This window comes from Lithobates pipiens, unplaced genomic scaffold (genome assembly GCF_037356315.1).
Source record: "Lithobates pipiens isolate NorthernLeopardFrog02 unplaced genomic scaffold, aLitPip1_a1.2 Scaffold_3, whole genome shotgun sequence".
NCBI lineage: Eukaryota > Metazoa > Chordata > Amphibia > Anura > Ranidae > Lithobates > Lithobates pipiens.
The window spans coordinates 203,088,302-203,115,110 of record NW_027507790.1 but is presented as its reverse complement, the minus strand read 5'-3'; the positions used below and the strand labels follow the sequence as shown (position 1 = coordinate 203,115,110).

The window sequence follows — 26,809 nt, the reverse complement described above, 5'->3', positions numbered from 1 at the left end:
CTGGTAGTCACGCTATCCATAGCAGCCACGATGGGTCTGCCAGGAGGAGATGTAGAATTTTTGTGAATTTTTGGCAAGTGATAGAAATATGGGATCTGGTAAAAACTTTTTTGAAGTAAGAGGCTTCTATTTTATTAATAACTCCCTTGTCAAAAGCTGATTTGACCAAAACATCAACCTCATGGGCAAAACCAGTAGTGGGGTCCTTCTTAAGTTTACTATATGTGGCCTTATCAGAAAGAAGTCTATGGGCTTCTTTCATATAGTCTGGTCTGTTCTGCAAGACTATCCCTCCTCCTTTATCGGCAGATTTTATAATGATATCCTCCGCATGTATCAGGGAGTCAAGAGCTCTGGTTTCAGGAGCAGAAAGGTTGTGTTGGTTGGATGACACAGTGGAAAATGACTGGCAGAGCTTAAGAAAATCAGCATACACCACTCTATAAAAGCTCTCAAGATAAGAACTCTGATTGAGCAGGATAAAAAACTGATTTTAGCCTAAAAGATGAGTGGACTACAGGGGGAGAGGTGGCGAGATGCTGCGTGAAGAGACTCAATGAGCCATCTTCCTCAGTTAAAGATTCCAAAGCGCCTATGATGTCACCATCATATTCAAAGGAGCTGGGGGAAGGGATGAGTGGAAGTGGGTCAACACAGTCAGTGATAGGTTTATTTCATTTAATATGAAAAAACCTTTTGAGGGTAAGATTGCGAATATATCTATTGAGATCTTTGAATAAAAGAACGGGATTGGGTTTGTTGATGAGGACAAAGTCCTTGACTAAGCAGAGCAGTATGCGTATTAGAGAGGTTGTGGGATGAAAGTTAAACATTTTTACAGTTTGGCGGATTTCATTATTTTGTTTTTTGGACTTTTCGTCCCCCTCTGCAGCCTCTCCGGTGAGTTTTCTTTTTTGGGGTTGGTTTGAGGAGGACTGGAAACTTAAAAAGTGGGACCTACAGAAAGAGATTAACGTGAAACATGGAGTATTGGGAGTAAGAATTACTTGGGAAGAGGGAATGTTGGGGGGGGGGGGGGGGGTGATCAGCAGTCAGGTGGTCAGGAACGTCCACAGACCTGTGGTCGGTCAAGTGAACAACTGCATATGCCTCTGACGCAGGCTCTTTATCACGTGATGAGCTGTGTCCAATCACCTACTAGCCACCCTCTGCCTCGGACGCCCTGCTCATCACTCCGGGCTCCCTGTACCTCCAAGCCACTCCTCCCTCCGCCTCCGTTCGGTCTAGCTCCTCGCTAGCCGGACATCTTCACAGCACTGACCGAGGCAACCGCCATAGGAACCGCCTAGCACTCACCCCTACCCCTCCCTTCCCATCTGTCGTAGGGTGGGTAGCCACCATTGGTTGCCTCCAATGTTCTAGTTAGCTAGACTAGGTAGACCGGTGGCTGTGGCTGAGCCCCAGCCCACGCAAACACACCTCCTGGCTTACGCTACCTCCATCCGCCCAGCAGGCCGAAGGGCTCCTCCAGACCAAGAACTCCGCTGCATGTAGCAACTGGACCGGTCCCCAGAGGTGCCAGGTGACACAGCAAGCCAGGACCACTAAAACCAGACCACCTCGCAGTCAACCAGGGCCACCACAATCAGGTAAGCTCACAGACCCCCCCCCCCCCAGTGGTTTGATCCAGGGACTGTGTCCGAGCGCCTCAGGAGGTCAGTAAGGAATTTTTTTCCCCACTGGTGCGATCGGCCGGCCCGGCTAGAGGTTTTTTCGCCTTCCTCTGGATCAACGGGAGGGCAGTGGGTTTAGCAGGCCCACCACCCCCTCTGAGACTATTTCACACCCTCTTTATCACAACCATTCAGCTTCACCAGCAGGGTCTCTTCTGGGCGGGGATCTTCGCCTGAAGCAAAGGTAGCTGGAACAGCCAGTAACTCATAACCCAAATATAAAAACTCCTTCCTCATAGGTGACCCAAGATTAACTTGCACGCTTACTAATAGCCATAGCACGGCGGCAAGTTTGATAACTAGCTCGACATCAGGTTAAAACTCTGATCAGGATCATCATCTTAGTCCCCCTAGTACTATCAACCTCATCCTCGGACCATGTGCCACTTCAAATACTCAACAGAAGTGCTCCACAGACTAAGGAATACCACCACAACATTGCCATCTGCCATACCAAAAATCCTTCAAAAAGAACAACTACTAAAGACCGGACGACAAGCAACCATCAAACACAGGAAGATATCTACTCAACCACAACAATTAGCATGTGCCTTGATTAACACCAGGTCTGCAGTCAAACACAGACTGGAAGTACACGACCTCATCACCGTGAACAACATAGATTGCCTCTTCATCACTGAAAGCTGGCTAACCCCTGACTACAACACCATCCTCACCGAGTTGGTGCCGAAGAACTACAGGATCTTAACCGAGCATCGGAAAGGAAAAATAGGAGGAGGCCTAGCAGTGATCTTTAAATCTCACCGGATTCTCACTAAACCAACTTCACAGAACCCAGTGTCTTTTATGGAGACACTGACGCTACATCTTCAATCAACACCCCATGACACCACTCACATTCTACTATGCTACAGACTGCCGGGACCAAAGTCCAATCTTCTTTCACCCCTCACGGAACTCATTGCAATACACACCTTAAAATCCAAAAACGTCCTGTACTCTGAGATTTTAACCTCTGGGCAAACGATCCCCAAGACCCTATTGCGACCGCCTGCATCAACCAACTGGAAGAACTGGGTCGCTTGCGGAGTCCCTCAAGGATCGCCCCTGTCGCCAGTCCTCTTCAACATATACATCCGCCCACTCCTCCAAATCATCAGATTTTCAGACCTCTGCTTCCACTCGTACACTTACGACACGCAACTTTACCTCCGTATCACCGGACAAAGAGATCATCAACAACAATTAGAAAATTGCCTCAATTTAATAGAAGACTGGACCCACCATCTTTGCGCAGACCATCTCCCCAAAGACTAAGGCCAAGAGTCTCGGGGTCATCTTTGACTCACAAATGTCAATGGATGCACAAATAGGAGCAGTAGTCAGTGGTTCTCACCATCTGCTACGCCTGCTTCGCAGACTCATCCCTTTTATCCCAAAGAATGACAAAGCAGTGGTAGTTGGAACAGTAATTAACTCACGACTTGACTACGCAAATTCACTTTACATAGGATTACCCCAATATCAACTTGCGCGATTACAACTTATCCAAAACACGGCGGCAAGGCTGATAACAGGAAAAAAAACCCTGGGAATCAATCTCCCCTTCCCTGAGGAACCTACATTGGCTAACCGTAAAGAATCGGATCACATTCAAGACCCTCTGCCTCACCCACAAATGCGTGCATAGAGAAGCTCCTCAATACCTAATTGAGAAAATAAAACACTACACACCAAACCGCAGTCTTCAATCATCTAACAAAAACCTCCTCCTCGTTCCCAAATCTCGGTACAAATCAAAGAGGGAACGGAGATTCGCTGTTCCAGGACCACGGCTATGGAACGCGCTACCAATCAGCATCCGCCTGGAAGAAAACCACCAGGCCTTTAGGAAAAAACTCAAGACCTTCCTCTTCTAGAAGTTGGACAACTAAGCTCTTTGCAGCGCCTTGAGGCGATTCAGTTTGCGTTGTGCGCTATACAAATATTTCACTCACTCATCATGATGTAAACAGGAAAAGCGATCGGCAGCTCTCCTGACGGGGGGGGGGGTCTGCGCTGATTGATTATAAGCACAGCCCCCTTGGATGCCCACCCAGGACCACCAGGGATACCCACCACTGCTGACCAACAGATATACCACCCATGGCCATCAGGGATGCCAATCAGTGCCCACCGATGATGCCATTCAGTGCCCATCAGCAATGCCTGCCAGTGTTTCCCTATCGGTGATGCCCATCAGTGCCATTTATCAGTGTTCATCAGTGCCACCCATAAGTACCCATCAGGGCAGCCTTTCAGTGCCCATCAGTGCCACCTATGAGTGCCCATCTGTGCTGCCCATGAATGCACATCAGTGCCACCTCATCAGTGACCATCAGTGCCTATTAGTGAAGGAGAAAACGTACTTATTTACAAAGTTTTATAACAAAGGAAGAAAAACTTTTTTTTTTCAAAATTTTCTATCTTTTTATTTGTTTTTCAAAAAAAAAAACTCCAGAGGTGATCAAATACCACCAAAAGAAATCTCTATTTGTGGGAACAAAGTGATAAAAATTTTGTTTAGATACGGTGTAGCATGACCATGCAATTGTAATTTAAACAGCGACAGCTCTAAAAGCTGAAAATTGGCTTGGGCAGGAATGGGGGTAAGTGCCTGGTATTGAAGTGGTTAAAGTCCATCTAAATCTGTGGATCCATCTTATGCCCTGTACACACGGTCGGACTTTCCGATGACAAAATCCGTCTGATTTTTTCAGACAGATTTTGGCCCAAACTTGTCTAGCATACACACGGTCGCACAAAGTTGTCAGAAAATCCGATTGTTCTGAATGCGGTGACGTAAAACGCACACAACTGGACTATAAACAGGCCAGCAGCCAATAGCTTGCGTCTCATCATTTATTCTGAGCATGCGTGGGCACTTTGTCCATCAGAATTGTCTACACGCGATCAGAATTTAAACGATTGGATGTTTTTGTCGGAAAAATTTAGATCCAGCTCTCAAACGTTGTGTGTCGGAAATTCCGATGAAAAAAGTCAGATGGAGCCTTGACACGATCGGATTTTCCGACAATACGATCCGATCGCACATTTTCCATCTGAAAGTCCTACCGTGTGTGCAGGGCATAAGACTATGTATTCACAAAGTGACAACACTATTGGGGGATTTTACATTGACATTATTGTCACCCTGTTACAGGGAGTGGAAAAAATCTGGAAAACCAGATATTCTGTCAGAATCAACCATGCTATAAAACTGCGTTACAAGGAAATTTGGAAAAATAAAAAACTGCTGTGTAAATAGTGAAAGATTGCAGCATATATTGTATGTAAAATTAGATTTTGGCCATAGTTTCACTTAAAGTCTTTTAGTATTCTAAGTTTATTAATCATGAACTATGTTGCCATCATTATGATGCTAATTAAGAGACAGCCTTAACACACCTTGTATGAGAAATGCATTCCCACTGTTGGTTTCTTATCAGTAATGCATTTTTGGGCATTTGCCACTTACTTTGTATCTCTGCATAATCCTTTTTAACTATTACTTCCAGCTCCACTCCATGGCCCAAATACTACAGTAGTAAACCTGAGAGAAACAGAGGCAACAATCAAATGGGATCCAATCAGACAAGATGACGCCAATGGCTTTATAACTTCATTTAGTGTTGTTTATAATTCTCTCAATGGACATGAATCTAGTAAGAATATTTAGCAATACATATTCAGAAGGTGGTTGAGGGATAGTGGTCCAGTGCAATGCTATTGGGTATGCTTAAGATCCAAGGCATCCAAAATAATGAATCTTTCCCAGGTTTAACTACAGGAAATTGAATTACTATAGGTCACTGCACTTTGTACATAGTCATTTTTATATTATTATTGAGCGTGTATTCCTGTATTTACTTTTTAGATCTAGTAAAGATTGTATCACTACGTGGTTCAATTACAAATAATAAAGATTTTTATATTTAAAAAAATACAGTAATCATGTTAAATGCGCTGCACAGTCATGTAGAGTCAGTTAAAAGAACAAGGGATCACTAAATACAAGTTCCTTCTCCATGTTATTTAGACATTAACTGTGCATGGGAATTTCCCTTAGCTTAGTGAATGTGGTGACAGTTCAGCAGAGTGTAACCTCTATCACTAAGCTCTGAAAAAAAAATCCCTTGCAAAGTAAACAGCCTATTTACTTTTAATAAAACAAATTCTAGATCTATATAACATGGAAAATTAATTACCGGTACTATTTTTGTTTTCTTTTAACTGTACCATATATGACTGTGCAGAGCTAGCGGCATGATTATTGTATTTTTATTACACATACAGTACACAATATTGTTGTTTTGTGTTGTTAGACAAGACTTTTCACAGCTGCATCAGCTCTGCTATGTAGGAGTATATTGGTATCCCATAGTTATATTAAAGACAAGAGCTTCATATCAAATTAATATGTTGACATCCAGAGGCAGATCTTTGATAGAATTTGGTGAGCGGAGATCTACCTGAGCTTGCAGTGACCACTGTGCATCCATACTGTTCTTGACTTTTATTTATGAGAATTATTTTTTTGATCCATGTACGACAAAAGTTTTTTTCTTTTATGTGGAAAAAAAGATGCTGTAGAGCATGCTGGGAAACTATTGTGGCTGATGTAGTAGATGTTAGTTGCTAAAAGAGTTCCTGTTTGTTCAAACCCATACACTTCACAATTATCACTAATGACTGTCTAGTTACAGCACGAGTGAATATTTGGTCAGTCCTTCTTATGTAGTGTGTTCTGTGTCACCGTAAAATGGCCAGTGCTCAAAAGAAGTTGTCAGTAATAATGTAGACTGAATATAAATAATATTTTAAGTGTAAATTTTATTGATTCTAGTTACTACAGTGAGCAGTGATGTCTATGAATACACCTTACAATCCCTGAAGCCGAAAACTTTGTACACTGCTTATGTGGTAGCTAGCACCCAAGCCGGGAACACAAGCGGACACCGTGTTCACTTCACTACACTTCAATACAGTAAGTTATTACAATGATATATTTCTGCAAGGTGACATGGCAACTTCATGTGTCCTCCACATATCAAAACCTGTATCCAGAATCTTCCTGTATAGGCAGTGATTTTTTACTAAAGCTAACACTGGGCCTATCAGTTGCTATAATTGTAGAAAGCTGCAAATACAGTAGGGCAATGTGCTCTAGAGCATATAGGAAATCTCGCTTAAGAAACATTACTGGAGTTACATTGTTTCACTGGGTGCTCTGTAGCAGGATTGGGTGTTCAGGAGCTGATTGAGATCTTTGGCTTTGTATAAGACGCCGGTTTCATTGACATCCAGTGTTTCCAACACTTGCACTCCCAGGACTTACTGAAAGCCTACACCATCTTAAAATCATACTTGGTGGTTAAAACAAGTAACACCCTTCCTTTCTTTCTTTCTTTCTCTTTCTTCCTTTTTTCTTTCTCCATCTCTTTCTTTCTTTCGTTCTTTCTTTCTGTGTTTCCTTCTTTCCTTCCTTCTTTCTTTTCTTACCAGTAAATTAATTACTAAGAAACGTCAAACAGACATCTACAAGCTAAATGAATAAATCAATTCACCCGTAGAAACAACAGCGCATATTACTCTATAGGAAAAAATATATATATGTTATTTGTTCTAGTGCACACTCTAATTCTACGGAAAACATGTATATACTCCAAAATATAGTCATACAAAATAGTTATTGTCCATGATGACTATCCATATGTCCAGATTATACTGAATAATCAAGATAGTTTCAGTGAAAAAGGAACTGAAACAGAATTATCTATTCCAGTCCATAGAAAAAACAAAACTGAAACAAAGTATCCTGGCACAGATCATAAGGGGTATATGATGCAATCCTTCCTTAACGTGGTTAAACTTCCAACAGTAAAATGCAATGATCCCAAATTTGCTGGGGTGCAATCCTAGGCATAAGGCGACCCCCTTTGGTTATATTCTTACCAGATCTGCCTGGTTACACGGGCTCTCAGATATTACTCCTCATCGGCTGGATCTCATCCGCTTCATGTGTCCCGGGAAATTCAAGATCAGATCTGCCTGGTTTCACGGGCTCTCAGATATTACTCCTCATCGGCTGGATCTCATCCGCTTCATGTGTGCCGGGTAATTCAAGAACTCGGAAAAAAGCAATTGCGGGAAACAAACATAGCGTAATACTGTCTCGTAAAAACACAATTTATTTCAATAAAAAATATTGCACTCACAAAAAACAATCTTTTAAAAGCATTGGTTCACTCAACATGCATAGTTCTTTATCACAGTCAGGTACGGGGAGAAGTATTAGCATCAGCTGCCACTGGCTGTCACCATATAATAGCTCACGGTTAAAGCCGTGCACCTCTTCCTCCCTCCTGTCAGTTCCTCTATGCTACTAACGTGTACTACCACCCTGACGCGTTTCGTCGTGTTGACATCATCTGAGGGTGGAGGCAATCAGTCCTGACTACTTTTTAATACGTCTGCTATTAACCCTTCATAGACATATATAAGTGTATAGTGATTAATCCACCTATATTCTATACGCAGCTCTCTTTGCAGGCCACCTGTCAGAGGCTTTTACGAATGCTGTTTTTAAAAAACTTACTTCATTTCTCAGAGGAATTAAAAAATAAAAAATAAAGAATCAGAAGAATTTAAAACTAAAACTAAAAACTAGAAAAAGACAAACAGTCTTATTCCCCTCACACACTATACCGATGCGGGAATGTCAGATCTCTAATAATATGCTGACATTCACAGTACTCATAGTATCCGGCGAATATATCATAATAACTTTCATTTCTTTGCCAGAGGGAATCCCAATCCCGCTAATCAAAGTGCTCTGAGTTTAAACTATCAATTTCATTATAAAGAGAATTAATAGAGCAGCCGGATCCACAACCTTTTATGATATGTCTCCTGTTTCTCCCTGCTAGTAGGCTCAAGCAACAGCCTCCGCTAAGACTATCATATGTTCTCACGCTTCTCATACAGATAAAGCTGAAGCGTCCACCAAATCACTCCCATTGAGCACATCGCTGATTCAATGAATGGACTATACACAACCCGATCTCTGTAATGCGACGGGGATTTTTAATAACTATCTTTGGCTGCTTTAGATACCGCTATTCTCAATCCACCTTACATGCGACGTTGTGGCTTATATACTGTGCACACTTAAACTCTTTGATTGTTTAGACATCCACTTATTAAGTATGAGTGAAATAGCTAATATAGTAGTTATATACAACATAAAATTATGTTCAATATTCAGCTGGCTAAGCGACTGAACCTCCCAATAACTAAAATTTAAACATGCCGATACCTCACATATATAAGCCAGATACTAAAATTAAAACTAAAATCCAATTAAAAAAAATTAATTACTAGCTTGATTTTTCTTGGTTAGTCCAAATCTCTCTGCTTCAGCCACCTACATTAGCCAGCCAGAGTCTTATGCCTTGTACACACGGTCGGACTTGTGCGATCGGATCATGTTGTTAGAAAATCTGCTTGTGTGTGGGCTCCATCGAACTTTTTTAGTCGGAATTTCCAACACACAAAGTTTGAGAGCAGGATCTAAAAATTTTCTGACAACAAAATCCGATCGTTTAACCACTTGCCGCCCGCCATATAGCAAAATTACGGCGGCAAAGTGGTTGTAATATCCTGACCGGACGTCATATGACGTGATAAGGATATTAAGCAGCTGCGCGCCCCCGGGTGTGCGCATCGCGGCGGTCGTTGTTGCGGGGTGTCAGTCTGACACCCTGCAACTATGATCTCGGTAAAGAGTCTCCGACGGAGACTCTTTACCACGTGATCAGCCGTATCCAATCACAGCTGATCACAGTGTAAATAGGAAGAGCCGGTGATCGGCTTTTCCTCACTCGCGTCTGTCAGACGTGAGTAGAGGAGAGCCGATCGGCTGCTCCTCTGACAGAGGGGGGTCTGTGCTGCTCGATTATCAGCACAGCCCCCCCGAGGATGCCCACACTGGACCACCAGGAGATGCCCAGCACCAGGTATGCCCCCTAGACCACCAGGGATGCCAGCCAGTGCCCATAATGAATGCCAATCAGTGCCCACAATGGATGCCAATCAGTGCCCACAATGGGCATCACTGATTGGCATGCATTATTGTTTGGCACTGATTGGCATCCATCCCTACAAAACTTTAAATTACAATGCCGCCTATCAGTGCCCATCCATGCCGCCTATCAGTGCCCATCCATGCCGCCTATCAGTGCCCATCCTAGCCGCCTATCAGTGCCCATCCTAGCCGCCGCCTATCAGTGCCCATCCATGCCCATCTGTGCTGCCTATCCATGCCACCTATCCATGCTGCCCATCCATGCCAATCCGTGCCACCTATCCATGACAATCCGTGTCACCCATCAGTGCCTATTTGTGCCACCTATCAGTGTCTATCTGTGTCGCATATCAGTGCCACTTATCAGTGCCCATCAGTGAAGGAGAAAACGTACTTATTTACAAAGTTTTGTAACTGAAACAAAAAAAACATGTTTTTTTTTTCAAGATTTTCGGTCTTTTTTTATTTGTTTAGCAGAAAATAAAAATCCCAGAGGCAATCAAATACCACCCAAAGAAAGCTCTGTGGGAACAAAATGATAAAAATTTAGTTTGGGTACAGTGTAGCAATTGTCATTCAAAGTGCGACAGCGCTGAAAGCTCAAAATTGGTCTGGGCAGGAAGGTGTAGGTGTATTGAAGGTTAAATTCCGATCGTGTATAGACAGTTCCGACGGACAAAGTGCCACGCATGCTCAGAATAAATTACCAGATGAAAGCTATTGGCTACTGGCCTGTTTATAGTCCCATCGTATGCATTCTACATCACCGTGTTCAGAGCGATCGGATTTTCTGACAACTTTGTGTCCGTGTGTATGCAAGACAAGTTTGAGCCAACATCCGTTGGCAAAGCTTCTCTGAAGAGAAAAGCATTCAGGGATCAACTAGAAGTGGATAGAGTAGGAGATAGTCATGTTAGTGATGTAGCTGGGGGCTTAGTTGTGGATGGAAGGGGGATAGCCTATTTAAAGGTAAGCCAACGAGGAAATAACCAGAGAGTGAATCAGGAGCTTTGTGGTTTCATTGGTTAGGAAGGGACATTTTTGGAGATGTTGCAGAGGTTGAGGCAGCAAGCCTTGGCAAGTGATTTGAAGTGGTGTGACATCCAGACTGATATGTCTGTTAGTAAATTAGTAATGTGTGAGGAGAAAGTAAATCCAGCTACAATAGCATCTTTCATTACATTGCAGGTGGGTGGAGCTGGGTAAGTCCTTCTACCTATAACCAAAATATCCCTTATGTAGTGACCCTTTACAGAATTAAAGCCTAAGATTACCCCTCCCCTGCTGGGAGAACACACAGTGATGATTGTTAGCGGCTATAGTCGCTGGCAATAATCAAATGAAAAATCCAACAGGCTGGTTGTACCCAAGTTGATTGATCGTACAGTCAGGCTGCCAATACATGGTTCAAATCTTGTCCGGTCCCTGCTGAACCTGCTAAGATTCAAACTGTCTATGGCTGGCTTTACCTTCAATGAGATGTGTCCCTTGTGCTTCTGTCTTTTAGTGCAAAAGTGATTTTTCTCCTCTGATGCCCCCTCACCCCTGAGGCCACAATCTTCAGGCGCAGCGGGGGTTAATAGAACCAAGGAGCTGTCACAGGCACTCATGAAGAGTGCCTGACAATTCCCACCCTTGTATGGGCATAGAAGCCATACTACAGCTATTACTACAATCTGTGACTGGAGGACAGATGGGTGATTGAAAGGTTGGGTGCAATGCTCTGGCTCCCACAGCTATTCCTCCAACAGCAGGTCAGTAATATTGAGGTGGAGACCTTCGAATTTGGGGTTGGAGGAAATATGGACTACAAATGTTGTGATGGCAATGCACTACTTCTTCTTAGAGAACTGTAAGTCCATCTGCCACAGTGGTAGATGGAACTTGGGAGCTGAATGGTTCAGCTTTGCAGGAAGAGCCATGCACAGTTACATCAAATTCAAATAATGAGAGGAGCCAGAGAATAGACATATTTTGTAAGTGCGGGGGAATTTTAGGGGTTGGTACTGCAGACTTCCGACCATGTTCATGTTACAGCCTAAATATGGGTGTAACATGAAAATGGTCAAAAAGTTGACTTCTCTTTTAAGATGTACTCGTCCACAGGCAAATTTTATACACCTGCTATTGTATTTCATGGTAATTTCTGGAATCTATGTACTCCTGAAAGTTGCTTGTTTGTTGTAATAGATGAAGAAATGTGGTCTCGTTATCAAGAATATTTTTGAGCGAAACCCTATTCATGGACTGTGGTGAAAGCCATTAAGTAGATGAACCCAGCACCTTCCACTATAGCTCAATGGATATCATTGACTATTCAAATTCTTCCCTAATGAAAAGGTCATCTATGATAAAACAAACTGTTCTCTTAAATTCCAGAATTTCTTTCTTTATTATTATTATTATGATCTGCCTTGACTGTGTACAGGTGTGACAATTTAATTCCTGGAATGGACTGTAAGGAAAAAAATGTTTATACACTATACACTAGCGGCTGCTGTTACCTTCAAAATAGTCCCCTTGTTAGGCTAGGCACTTTTCTATACATTCCTGGAATTTGTTTTTTCCAGAACACTGAGCAGTATCTTTGTTGCGGTGCGCTGAATATCTGGAATGTCATAAAATCTTTATCCTTTTAAAGCATTTTTGAATTTTGGAAACAGCCAAAGTCACAGGATGCGAAGTCAGGGGAATAATGTGGTTGGTTACATTTTAGAAAAGATTTCTGGGCCAGGAACTTGCAAACATTTGAGTGCAGATCAACAGATATTTGCCTGTATTTGCAGGTTTAACCACTTGCAGACCGGACCATTTTGCTGGTCAAAGACCAGACCACTTTTTGCGATTCGGCACTGCGTCGCTTTAACTGACAATTGCACGGTCGTGCGACGTGGCTCCCAAACAAAATTGACGTCCTTTTTTTCCCACAAATAGAGCTTTCTTTTGGTGGTATTTGATCACCCCTGCGGTTTTTATTTTTTGCGCTATAAACAAAAACAGAGCGACAATTTTGAAAAAAACACATTATTTTTTACTTTTTGTTATAATAAATATCCCCAAAAAATATATAAAAAAGGCCGATACGTATTCTTCTACATATTTTTGGTTAAAAAAAATCGCAATAAGCGATTATTGATTGGTTTGCGCAAAAGTTATAGCGTTTACAAAATAGGGATAGTTTTATAGCATTTTTATTAATAATTTTTTATTATTTTTTTTTACTAGTAATGGCGGCGATCAGCGATTTTTATTGTGACTGCGACATTGTGGGGGACCCATCGGACATTTTTGACACATTTTTTGGGACCATTGTCATTTATACAGTAATCACTGCTATATAAATGCAGTGATTCCTGTGTAAATGACACTGGCAGTGAAAGGGTTAACCAGTGGGTGGCAGTGTAGGGGTTAAGTGTTCCTAGGGGTGTGTTACTAACTGTGGGGGGGTTGGGCTTTCATTTAGTGAACACTGATCTCTGCTCCAATCACATGGAGCAGAGAACAGCGTCACTAGTTGCTAGGCAGAATGGAGAAATGTTGTTTACACAGCATTTCCTCCATTCGGCCGCTCCGTGAGACGATCGCGGGGATGCCCGCGGCGATCGAGTCCGCGGGTCCCGCGACCGGACTCAGGGGGGCCCCGACCAGCGCCGGCGGTGCGCTCCCGATGGCAGGGCGGCATTGAATATTGGACGTACCTGTACGCCAATATGCCTGCCCGTGCCATTCTGTCGACGTACATCGTCGTGCGCTGGTCGGGAAGTGGTTATAAGGGATAAAACATGAGGAAGTGTAAATGTAGTGCAGAGATGTATTTTTATTATTTTGTCCTGACATACACTTTTAAGCCTTTCATGCACTCAAATCCTAAGTCCTGTGACAACACACCAAGGGGTGTCAGCCCTGCCCAATTTCTTCTGCTATGTTGCTCAACCGCTCCTATTTTCAGACATCTTTAACATAAGGGCTCTGCATTATGTACACCAAGATAAAAACGAGGTAGGCTATTTGGCATATGACAGAAAAGAGTGGAGAGGACACATGACATCTCTGAATTTATATGAAGATCGACAGTTGTTTTTCTTTCTCCTTTTGCACTTATCAATCATATATAACAAAACTATTTCAACAAAATATTAAACCGACCAAAAGGGAGCAAATGAGAGAAGTTTATTATTAGGGACAAAATACACTTTAATATAACAGCATTTATTTATATGCTGTATTCTCTTATTTTCTTTAGAAAGTGAAGAATTTGGCCACGTTATTGGAACAATCGGAGTACTTGTGGTGCTTGTAGTAGTGTTTGGAATTGCATATACACGCAAGAAGGAAATGTAAGTTACAATATAACACTGTTGGATTGAAGCAAGATCCAAGATGAAAAACGTTTTGCCTTTATTTCTACTGTAAGGGTTGGGTCTGTATACACATTAAGCTGATTGAGAGGCATACTACCACATTCTCCCATAGGTCACCCATGTGTTGTCCTCATTGACCTTACTGACCATCTTTGTAGATATATAGAAATGATTGTTCCTCTCAGTGGAATCCACTCAGGAATATTTTAAAACATTTCATCAAGACTAAAATAATTTACATTGCAGGATCAAACATCTCTTTTGGCCAGATGTTCCTGACCCAGCACACAGTAGCATTACTGAATGGTCTTCAAATTGGGTAAAGGTAAGTTTCAGATGTTATGCATTTCACTTGAACTATAGTAGAACTATTGTTGTTTTCTAGCGGGATGTACAGTAATTCCATCCTGCTTGAAGGACTATGATTACAGTGTTTCAATTTAGCCTAGTTTTGTAATTCTGTAAATAAATGAGAGTTAGAGAATATCATGATATTAGCAGAAAGCTTTGTATTATAGAGAACTTTGCACATCTTGCCAGGTCCTACTACGATCATGTAAATCAAATGTGCCATGTATGATATCAGAGTATTCAAAATAATGAAAATAAAGAAATAAATACATGAAAATAAATGAAATTAATTTAGCCAAACTTCTCTACGTCAGCCCCATGCTCCAGCCTCATTTACAGGATACAGTGGGGAAAATAATTATTTTATCCTCTGCACATTCTGTAAGTTTGCCCACTTACAAAGAAATGAAGGGTCTGTAATTTTTATTATAGGTGTATTTTAAATGATATTAACAAAAAAACTGCCCTGGTAAGACAACTTAAAAAGCTTCAGCTCAAAAGTGAAATACACACCAAACACGTGATAAACAAAAAACAAAGCTGCGCTAAAACAAAATGAAATAGACAAATTGAAATGATCAAATAAGCAAATATTCCTGTGAATTATCTAATAAAATTAAAATATTCTTATGATGAAATATCATGATAAACTAATAAGAATTACCAAAAATACTAATAAGTGAAATGCAATAAGACAAAAGGATTCTAAATAATATCAAACAACGGTAGCTAATAGGTGAAAAGCAACCAATAAAAAAGGTGATTAAAAGATGAATTAAATTAAGAATTAAAAATAAAAAGTCTCTTCCATAATGCTTCCCTAATGATGAGAACACCCTGTGGAGAATCTATATTCATTGTGAATACACCACCACATAAATTGAAGGTTTACCAGCTAGACAACCTGTTAGAGCTTGTGGCTAATACTCAGCCAGGGCCTTTGAAACCTCCCAACACCTCCAGTGGCTAATGAGCCGAGCGTTCCTGCAGACTTGATGGATGACCAATAATTCAGACAAGCAGCCCCAAACGTATTGTCTGACTACTTCTGTCTTTCATGAATCCATGCTATCTGTTGCCACTTCCAGCCCAGGCCTAGTCTGTTACACCTCTCCTTTTGTAAATCACTTCCCCATACTTTGGGCGTTAAGATGACTCAGGGGGCCAGGTTGGACCCAGAATAGACTGACAGCAATGCCCGGCTGTGGCCTGGAGAGGAGTACCAGACTATATACAATACAATATTTGCTTATTTGATCATATCATTTTGTCTTTTTCATTTTGTATTAGCGCAGCTTTGTATTTTAAATGATAGAGACAGAATATCAATCAAAAATCCAGAAAAAAAAACACATAATACACATTATAAATAGAGTAGCAGTTCAGTGAGTAAAATAAACATTTGATCCCCAAACAAAACATGACTTAGTACTTGGTGGAGTAACCCTTATTGGCAAGCACAGAGGTAAGACGTTTCTTGTAGTTAGTGACCAGAGTGGCACTCATCTCAGGAGAGATTTTGGTCCACTTTTTTTTTTTTTCTACAGATCTTCTCTAAATCCTTAAGGTTTTTTGGCTGTCACTTGGCAACTCAATGTTTCAGGTCCCTCCATAAATTTTCTAAAGGATTAAGGTCTGGAGACTGGCTAGGCCACTCCATGACCTTAATGTGCTTCTTTTTGAGCCACTCCTTTGTTGCCTTGGCAGTAGGTTTTTGGTCATTGTTATGCTGAAGGACCCAACTTCAGTGTTCTGGCTGTGGGAAGAATGTTCTCATCCAAGATTTTACAATACATGGCCCTATCCATTGGCCCCTCAATGCAGCAAAGCCGACCTTTAGCAGAGAAACAGCCCAAGCATAATGTTTCCATGTCTGTGCTTGACTGTAGGGATGGTGTTCTTAGGGTCATAGTCAGCATTTTTATTTCTCTGAGGTTCTGGCCCCTCCTCTAGCCAGATTAAGGGCTCAAGGTATAATGATTTTAGCTTACCTAGACGATCTGCTGTTGATAGACCAGTCAGTGGCCCGCTTAGACCAAAGTATGGTCACCACAGTCAACTACCTGGAATAGCTAGGTTGGATTCTCAACCTAGAGAAATCTTCCTTAAAACCATCAAGGAGATTGGAATACTTGGGTCTGATAATATATACAGCCCAGAAGAGGGTATTCCTACCCCAGGCAAAGATCAGTGCCATAAGAGAGCTGATTCGGGTAGTCAAGGCAAAGAAGAATCCTTCTATTCGACTTTACATGAGGTTGTTGGTAAAGATTGTGGCTTCATTCAAGGCCATTTCTTATGCTCAGTTTCATTCGAGACTGCTGCAAAACAGTATCCTATCGGCTTGGAACAAGAAGGTCCAAGCTCTAGATTTCCCAATGTGTTTGTCTCCAAAGGTGCGCCAGAGCCTCTGTTGATAGTTGATAACCAAGAGTCTGCAGAAGGGAAAATCCTTCCCATCAGTTACCTGGAAGGTGGTAACAGATGCCAGCCTTTCGGTTGGGGAGCAGTCCTGGAAGAGACAACTATCCAAGGGAAATTGTCCAGATCAGAAATGACCCTGCCCATCAATATTCTAGAGATTCAGGCAGTGCGCTTGGCCCTGAGGTCCTGGATGTTCGGGTTACAGAATCATCCTGTTAGGATCCAATCTGACAATGCCACAGCAGTGGCCTATATCAATCACCAAGGGCGCACGATAAGTCGTGCGGCCCAGAGAGAGGTGAATTATATCCTAACTTGGACAGAAACAAATGTACCTTGCCTATCGGCAGTCTTCATTCCAGGAATAGAGAATTGGCAGGCGGCAGTTGTTCCTGGGAGAATGATCTCTTCACCCCGATATCTTCTTGACAATATGTTAAAGATGGGGGATTCCAGGCATAGATCTGTTTGCGTCCAGGTTCAACAAAAAAATCTACAACTTTGTGTCAAGAACAAAAGATCCGCTAACTTGAAGAACAGATGCCTTGGTATTCCAGAGATCCTAAAGATGGTGGTAGGGTACCCATGGACCCTACCACCACGTCCAGACCTTCTCTCGCAAGGTCCAGTATTCCATCCAACCCTACAAACTCTAAATTTAACGGTTTGGCTATTGAGACCCACATTCTGAAGAAGCGTAGGCTGTCAGGTTCAGTGGTATCTACCTTGGTTAATGCAAGAAAGCTGGCATCCAGAATCATATATTATAGAGTCTGGAAGGCATATGTCTCCTGGTGTGAATCCAGAGGTTGGCACCCCAGGAAGTATGTCATAGGTAGAATCCTTGACTTTCTGCAAATGGGGTTAGAAATTAAGCTGGCCTTGAGTACTATCAAAGGCCAGATCTTGGCCTTATCGTTATTATTTCAGTGACCACTTTCTTCACATTCTTGGTTCGTAGCTCTATTCAGGGGGTAACATGGCTTAATCCTCTGGTTAGGTCTCCCCTGAACCCTTAGGACTTGAATTTAGTTCTGTCAGCATTCCAGAAAAACAGCCCTTTGAGCCGATATGGCATATTCCCTTGGTCCTTTTGACAAGGAAACTAGTTTTTCTGGTAGCCATATCTTCTGCAAGAAGGGTATCAGAGTTGGGTGCTCTTTCTTGTGAAGAGCCATATTTAACCCTTTCATGACTAAGCCTATTTTTGGCATTTGGTGTTTACAAGTTAAAATCCATATTTTTTGCTAGAAAATTACTTGGAACCCCCAAACATTATATATATTTTTTTAACAGAGACTCTAGAGATTAAAACGGCAATTGTTGCAATATTTTATGTCACACGGTATTTGCGCAGCAGTGTTTTAAATGCAACTTTTTGGGAAAAGGGACACTTTCATGAATTAAAAAAAAAAAAAAAACAGTAAAATTATCCATTTTTTTTTGCATAATGTGAAAGATAATGTTACGCCGAGTAAATAGATACCAAACATGTCACACTTTATAATTGCACGCACTTGTGGATTGACCACAAAGTACGGTACCTAAAAATCTCAATAGGCGACGCTTTAAACATTTTTTACGGTTACCAGGTTAGCGTTACAGAGGAGGTCTAGTGCTAGAATTATTGCGGAGATACCTCACATGAGTGATTTGAACACTGTTTACATACGCGGGCGCGACTTCCGTATGCGTTTTCTTTGCTTCGCGAGCTCGCTGGGACGGCGGGCGCTTTTAAAAAAAATTATTATATTTTTATTTATTTTAAAATGACTAAATTGTTTAAAAAAAAAAAATTGATCACTTTTATTGCTGTCACAAGGAATGTAAACATCCCTTGTGACAGTAATAGGCGGTGACAGGTACTCTTTATGGAGGGATCGGGGAGCTAAAAGACCCCCCACCCCTTCTTTACACTTCAATGTATTCAGATCGCCGAAAACGGCGATTCTGAATACCGGATATTTTTTTAAAACTGTTTACTATGAGGAGACTAGAACGAAGCCGATTACGGCTTCGTTCCAGTTCCTCCCCAGTGGCCGGAGGCATCGCACCAGGAATCGGTGCTCCCGATCGAGCGGGAGCACCGGTAACAGCGGCGGGAGGGGGGGACGTCCCCTCCCGCTCCTCTGGCATAACAGCCGAGCGGCTTTTAGCCGCATCGGTTGTTATGGCTGGATAGCCAATCGCCTGCTGAAAAAAACGGTACCGGGATGATGCCTGCAGGTGCGGGCATCATCCCGGTATACCCCCCGGAAGCCGAGTACGCACATCTGCGTACGCTCGGCGGGAAGGGGTTAATTATTCACAAGGATAAGGTAGTATTGCGTCCTCATCCTAACTTTCTACCGAAGGTAGTGTCAACTTTTCATTTAAACCAGGATATTGTTCTGCCTTCATTTTTTCCAGATCCAGGTTCTACGGAAGAAATGTCACTGCATTCTCTTGATGTGGCGAGAGCAGTCATAGTCTACTTGAAGGCGACTGCTCAGATTCGAAAAACTGATGTTTTGTTTGTATTGCCTGAAGGTCCTAAAAGAGGACAGACAGCATCAAAATGTACAATTTCTAAATGGATTGAACAAGTAATTGTTCAAGCTTATGGTTTAAAAAGGAAGATTCCACCTTTTCAAATCAAAGCGCACTCCACAAGGGCTGTTAGTGCTTTGTAGGCAGTGCATCACCAAGCTTCCATAGCTCAAATCTGCAACTTCGTCTTCAGTCCATACATTTACCAGATTCTATCAGGTGGATGTAAAAAGTAATGAGGATATCGTCCTTGGGCGCAGTGTGCTGCAGGCAGCAGTATAAGTACTCTGATCTCATGGTGCCCTACTTTTGTTGTGTCTCCCTCTCTTCAGTTGGCATTACTCTGGGACATCCCACATAGTAATTACTATGGCTCTGGGTCCCGTGATGTACGATTAAGAAAATAGGATTTTTATAACAGCTTACCTGTAAAATCCTTTTCTTTGAAGTACATCATGGGACACAGAGGTCCCTGCCCTCTTTCTGGTGTACACTTTTATTGCTTTTCTACAAAAACTGAGGTACCCCCAGTAATGGGAGGGGTTATATAGGGAGTGGACTTCCTGCCTTAGGGTGTGCCAGTGTCCATCACCTGAAGGTGGCCTATAACCCACAGAGTAATTACTATGGCTCTGTGTCCTGTGATGTACTTCAAAGAAAAGGATTTTATAGGTAAGCTGTTATATAATTCCTAATTTTCGAGTTGCCAAGAGACAGCCAAGAAACCTTAAGGATTTAGAGAAGATCTGTAAAGAAGAGTGGAACAAAATCTTTCCCAAGATGTTTGCAAACCTGGTAACCAACTACAAGAAACGTCGTTGCCAACAAGGGTTTCTCTACCAAGCACTAAGTCATGTTTTGCTCGGGGAGCAAATACTTTTTTAACTCACTGAACTACGACTACATTTATAACATTATTCCGGATTTTTGGTTGATATTCTGTCTCTATCATTCAAAATACACCTATGATAAACATTATAGACCCTTCATTTCTTTGTAAGTGGGCAAACTTACAAAATCTGCAGGAGATGTATGTCTTGGGTTTCATAGACATGAAACCTTTCTATATCAGTCAGTGATTAGAGACCCTGTCTCAACCTAAACACAAAAAACAACCTAAAAGCACAGAAAATTAAGCATTTTAAGTGCTAACTTAGAACTGTTTCCTTTCCAGAAATACATTTTTAATGACTCGCAATATGCCTCTGAATTCACTAGTAAATTTTACTACTCCAGGAGAGTCAATTGCTTAGGACAGCCTCTCCTCTTGCCACGCATCATAGCTTTCTCCTTTCCTAGGAGTGTCCAATTACATTCTGTGTTGCTCCAGCTCCTCAACCCCTCCCACATAACCTTTTATGTAGCAGCCAGGAGGGGGATGAGTGAGGGGAAATACCATAGTGTGTCCTAAGTGACATCTCGGAGTATGCTGGGAAAGCTGAATCACATCCAGGATGACAGTGTCCAGCAACAGTCTCAGGGCTTTCAGATGCCTATGCAGGGCAAGGTTTCACAAGAAAACAACCCTCATAAAATGCTAAATGCTCATGCACTGTTGAAATGAATGGTCTGGCAACATGGTTTATTTAACCACTTCAATACTGCACACTTTCACCCCCTTCGTGCCCAGGCCAATTTTCAGATTTCAGCGCTGTCACACTTTGACAATTACTCAGTCATGCAACACTGTACCCAAATACATTTTTCATCATTTCTTTGACATAGATAGAGCTTTCTTTTGGTGGTATTTAATCACAGCTGTTTTTAAAAAAAAAATCTTTCTATATAAACGAAAAAAAAAAAAAACAAGCGGGGGGACAAAATTTGAAAAAACAAAAGTGGGAGGGGACGTCATATGGTGTTCCCCCAGGATAGCAGTGCTTCTGCCCGGCAATGTTATTACAATAGGCCAGGCGGAAGGTGGTTAAATCAGCAATATCCTTGTGAGCAAATCCACACAGCAAGTCATGCTGGCAAGGAGGTGTTTGAGAACTAGTGCTGACTGATATATTGGCAATGATTTAGGATGGGGAAAAGATGTTTTGCTCATCGTTATGAATATCATCTATCCTTGCAGGCTGCTCTTCTTATGAATCCAGAAGAGAGCGATGGAGTGTTCCACAAAGGAGACCTTCGGGTTCTGCACACTGTTTACATCAATGAAAAAGCATTCCTTAAGGATGAAGAAGGTAGGAAGCGTTTAAGTGCTGACACAGTGAGAAGCACTGACTCACGGACTTCCCAAGAAGATTCCTCTCCGGTGCACTATGCCATCACAGAGTTCCGTCACGAATTGTTAGAAAGTATGCCATTATTACAGTCTACTTCATGTTCAATGACCAGCAGTTGCAGCTCACTAGTGTCTTCCTTGATTGACATGAACTCTGAAATCCAGGAGACACCCCATGTGTTGGAACTAGAGCAGCTGAGCGGAGACATTCTTGCTGAAGTGAACCCATATCTGAAAAACTCTGTAAACACCAGGGAGACCATACATTTTGTCAATAGCTAAATGCAATTACAGAAGTAGTCCATGCTTCCTGTCACTTTATACCACACAGCCAGCTGCCTGTGGTGCCACCAGGAGGCGTTCATCTTTGTCAAACCATTGTGCATTCTGTTGTGATTATATTAAAGCGTATGTTAACCAAAAAAAAAAAATGGATCCTGCTCCTTTAAAGCATGTTATATAACACAGTTCTTGCCTTGTGTCATTTGGACCCCTGTAACACGTAAAAATCCTGGCTGATCCTGCCAGTTTCTCCGCGCCCCTATATAAACTGACCACGGTAATCACGGCACTGACACTGTGATCAGTTTGCGTGCCTCCGTCATCTGCAGCCCTGCTGCCTCTCCCCTCTGCTCGTGTACTCCTCCCCCCTCCCCTTCTGTCGGCTCCTGTGTCAGGGTCCGCCCCCACTGCTGCTTTAATAACATGATTTACTGTATATAATCTACGCTGCCTTTAACGATAGGTTAACAGCGGTCACGTGACATGACAGCTATCTCTGGCTCTCGCCTCCTCTTCTCCAGACTGACGTCTGCAGGAGAATCTCAGCCCCTCCTGCTGCATCTGTGAGAGGGGGAGAGGAGAGATGCGACGTGTCATGTGATTGCTTATCAGAGCTCACAGATAAGGTATATACGGCTTTTTTTTTTATATATATACAGCACACACACAGGGAGACATATCATTAGAAGACAGAGTGGATCATATAAAGTAAATCATGTGGGTTAACAAATCCTTTAACACCAACTATCCATTTTCTGAAGAAGGGAATGCTTTTTTTCCCTGGCCAAATGCATTGGCTTTTATCTGTTGCTCCTAAATATTAAAATGTTTCAAAAAGTCTTTTAACTGAGAAGGACTTTTGTACCAGGCGCTTCTTTGTATACATTCAAGCATCACTTTATAAAGTTAGTTTGGGACAGTTTAGTTGAAATGCTTACTGTTACAGAAGGCTCAGTCGCTGTGGAAGCTGAAATACAGTGCAGCCTCCTGTGCTGCATACAGTAAACTGCTCTGTGTTCCTAGTCAGCCCTTACACACTTCCCTTGTGTGGCAGAGAAGAGAGTTGGTAGCCATTCAGGAAGCGACTTGTATTTTTTATCAATGAAAACAAGACAATCTCCAATTGGCCAAGGTGTAGCATGTGACTTCATCTGCCTGCTGTTCCACCTCAGCCAATCAGGAAAAGAAAAATCCACACATTTAGTGCTCCAGTTGAGTTTTTCAGGTATTCTGCTTTTATATTGATTAACCACTTCTCGCCCGGCCTATAGCAGAATGACGGCCAGGCGGTGGTTCAGTTATCCTGACTGGGCGCTATATGACATCCAGCAGGATAACAGCCACTGCGCACCCGTGGGGGCGAGCATCGCAGCGATTGGTGGTGCGGTGTGTCAGTCTGACACACCGCTACACCAGTCTCAGTAAAGAGCCTCTGACAGACCGCCAGAGCCACGATACCTGGAAAGAAAATGGATGCTCCAGTAGTGACATTGCAGGCTCCTGTTCCTCTTTAATCTGTATACAGTGCAACTGTAGAGGTATATTTGTATCTTTTTATTGTATCTGTTACCCATTATCCTCGTCAATAAAGTAAGGCTTTACCCGCCTTTTATTCTAAGACACAGCCTGGAGGGCGTGACACAGCCCGTGACTGGCTGAAATCCAGCGACGCCATGTTTTTTCCTCAAAATAACATTTGATTTCTAATATTTCTATTTTTTTTTTTTGAACATGTGACCAGCTAGAGTTGCACAATTAATCGTAAAGAATCGTTATTGCAATCTTGACTAAAGTTTTTCACAATTCTTTCTATGTAAAGAATTCTCTCTGCTCTTCTGAGGCTCGATTCACATCTATGCATGTTGCTTTTGAGCGTTTTTGCAGTGCTTTTTGCGGTGCTTGCCGCATTTTTGGACACACGTTTTTACCGCGTTTTGCATTTTTTTAATCTATTTTTTTTACACTGTGGTTGCTTAGCAACCAGATATATACAGTGGAAAAAAACGCAAATCGTGGTAAAAAAGCGGTACTTGCGTTTTTGATGCAGGTCCACTGACTTCTATTACATGCAAAACGCTGCATTTTGCATGAAAATAAGTCCCCGACCCTTTCCAAAAATGCAGAGGCACAAAATGCATTGATGTGAACATGTTTCATAGGAACCCATGTTAAAAAATTTCCTTGCATTTCTGCAAAATGCATCAAAAAACGCGTTAGTGTGAATCAAGCCTGAAGCCCCAGCCTTCAAAAGAAAGGAAGAGAAAGACTGGGCAGTCTGCCAAGAATCAAACCATTCTTTATCAGTTGAACTCAAGTATAAATGTAACAATTTGTCAATGGAATAGACTAAGAAAAGGTACAATGTAAATTGAAAAGTGTGTTTAGTATCACTTTAATGCCATTAAATGAGCATAAAACCAGGCAACAGGGAGCCTGCATTTTACTCTCGGTACAGGTTCACTTTAACAGCCATAGGACCTTAGGAGTGCTACATATGGCCACAAATCTTTACTGAGGTACACAGAATTGTTTTATTTACATTTTTTATTTGTTATGTTCCATCACATTTCAGAGTTCCATTAAAAGACTTGTGCAAATTTAACCAATGCCTTTATTTTATTTGTATATAACGTCAATGTACTAGAATCAAAATTTCAGTGTCATTATAAATGTATATTATAGAGTAAAATGTATACTTTTTATCTACCGTAACATAATTTTTTCTAAAAAGAATGCTGATCAAAATAGAAAAAAATGTGTGTCAAGTTTTCCTTTTTATCTATAGATTGCATATAAAATAAAATTTATTTTGTAAGACAGTGGGCTCCATTCACAAAGCGGTATGTTTCCCCTTTTTCAAAACGTTTTTTGCCATTCACAAAAAATGCTACTAAAATACAGCATGAGTTACTTTATGAAGTCTTCCAGTATTTTAGTAGTGAAAACAAGCAGTAATTTATTGCCTGGCACTAGCCAGCGTATTTATTTACATTAATAAATAGGTATTGTTAAGGAGCGCAATCACTTTATGTAAATCAGATGATAAGGGTACCGTACATGCTTTCATTTGCCCCCAGAGGATGAACCAGTTGTGATATATATATATCCCAAGTTAGAAATTCTGGTTTTGGCTATTTTGTTGCTGTGGCGCCCATCCAGGGAAAGTCCTTTGTAGACAGTGGCATATGCCCAGATCAGTGAGACCTGTTTCTATAACCCCCAATGTGTGTCCTGAGGAATCGATCCAGCGAAACGCGTTGATACACAGGGGCTCACTCATGTTTTGATGCCATACTGTTGAAACAGCTCTTTCTCTGGGTATATGTAACATCCATCTTTTCTGGCCATCAATGGACGATAGCGTTTTATCATTTTATATTGCTTATGTCTAGGTGTTTAATAAACTTAAATTTACGACAATATACTGCTTCCAAAGTCCAACCTAGGGGGTTTCTGTATCTTGAATTTTATTTGTTGGTTGAGTGGCAGCCAATCGAGGAATTGGCAGAGGGGTAGCAGACGCAGATCAGTTTGTAAGGTGGATGAGTTTGGCAGCAGTGTTCATGATGGAATGATAGCCTATTTAGAGGTAAGCCAATGAGGAGGGAGTTGCAATAGAAGAGGCAAGAGATGACCAGGGAGTGGATTAGAAGCTTTGTGGTGACATTGGTTAGGAGGGGGCGCATTTTGGAGAAATTGCAAAGGTTGAGGCAACAAGCTATCGACAGTGAATTGATATGGGGCCAAAAGGATAGTTCAGAGTCCAGGATTACACCTATAACCTTGGCATGTGGGGGTGGGGTGGGGGGGGGGGGGGTCATGCAACAGGTTGAGCTGTTGATTTTAACAGAGAATTCATGGGAAGTGCCACATGGGGGAGGAAATTTCATGAGCTAGGTTTTGGATCGGTTGAGTTTGAGGAAGTGATGTGACATTCAGGCTGATATACAGTGCCTTGCGAAAGTATTCAGCCCCCTTGAACTTTTCAACCTTTTGCCACATTTCAGGCTTCAAACAAAGATATAAAATTTTAATTTTTTGTGAAGAATCACCAACAAGCGGGACACAATTCTGAAGTGGAACAAAATCTATTGGATATTTTAAACTTTTTTAGCAAATAAAAAACTGAAAAGTGGTGCGTGCAAAATTATTCGGCCCCTTTACTTTCAGTGCAGCAAACTCACTCCAGAAGTTCAGCGAGGATCTCTGAATGATCCAATGTTGTCCTAAATGACTGATGGTGATAAATAGAATCCACCTGTATGTAATCAAGTCTCTGTATAAATGCATATATATATATATATATATATATATATATATATATATATATATATATATATATATATATATATACTCTGTGATAGTCTCAGGGTTCTGTTGAAAGCGCAGAGAGCATCATGAAGACCAAGGAACACACCAGGCAGGTCCGTAATACTGTTGTGGAGAAGTTTAAAGCCGGATTTGGATACAAAAAGATTTCCCAAGCTTTAAACATCCCAAGGAGCACTGTGCAAGCGATCATTTTGAAATGGAAGGAGTATCAGACCACTGCTAATCTACCAAGTCCTGGCCGTCCCTCCAAAACTTTCAGCTCAGACAAGGAGAAGACTGATCAGAGATGCAGCCAAGAGGCCCATGATCACTCTGGATGAATTGCAGAGAACTACAGCTGAGGTGGGAGAGTCTTTCCATAGGACAAAAATCAGTCGTACACTGCACAAATCTGGCCTTTATGGAAGAGTGGCAAGAAGAAGGCCATTTCTCAAAGATATCCATAAAAAGTCTTGTCTAAAGTTTGCCACAAGCCACCTGGGAGACACACCAAACATGTGGAAGAAGGTGCTCTTGTCAG

General features: G+C 41.8%; 1 protein-coding gene across 4 annotated transcripts in view; it reads left to right on the top strand.

Annotated features, from left to right (window-relative positions):
• Positions 1-24,772, top strand: part of IL31RA (interleukin 31 receptor A) — a 126,433-nt gene extending 101,661 nt beyond the window's left edge. For all 4 annotated transcript variants that reach the window (XM_077462711.1, XM_077462709.1, XM_077462710.1 and 1 more), the window contains 5 exons: positions 5,213-5,359; positions 6,541-6,681; positions 14,024-14,117; positions 14,388-14,466; positions 21,523-24,772. In XM_077462711.1, the coding sequence (XP_077318837.1) occupies positions 5,213-5,359; positions 6,541-6,681; positions 14,024-14,117; positions 14,388-14,466; positions 21,523-21,957 (896 nt within the window). In that variant the 3' untranslated portion in view covers positions 21,958-24,772. The remainder of the gene's footprint in view (positions 1-5,212; positions 5,360-6,540; positions 6,682-14,023; positions 14,118-14,387; positions 14,467-21,522) is intronic.
• The last annotated feature ends 2,037 nt before the right edge of the window (positions 24,773-26,809 follow it).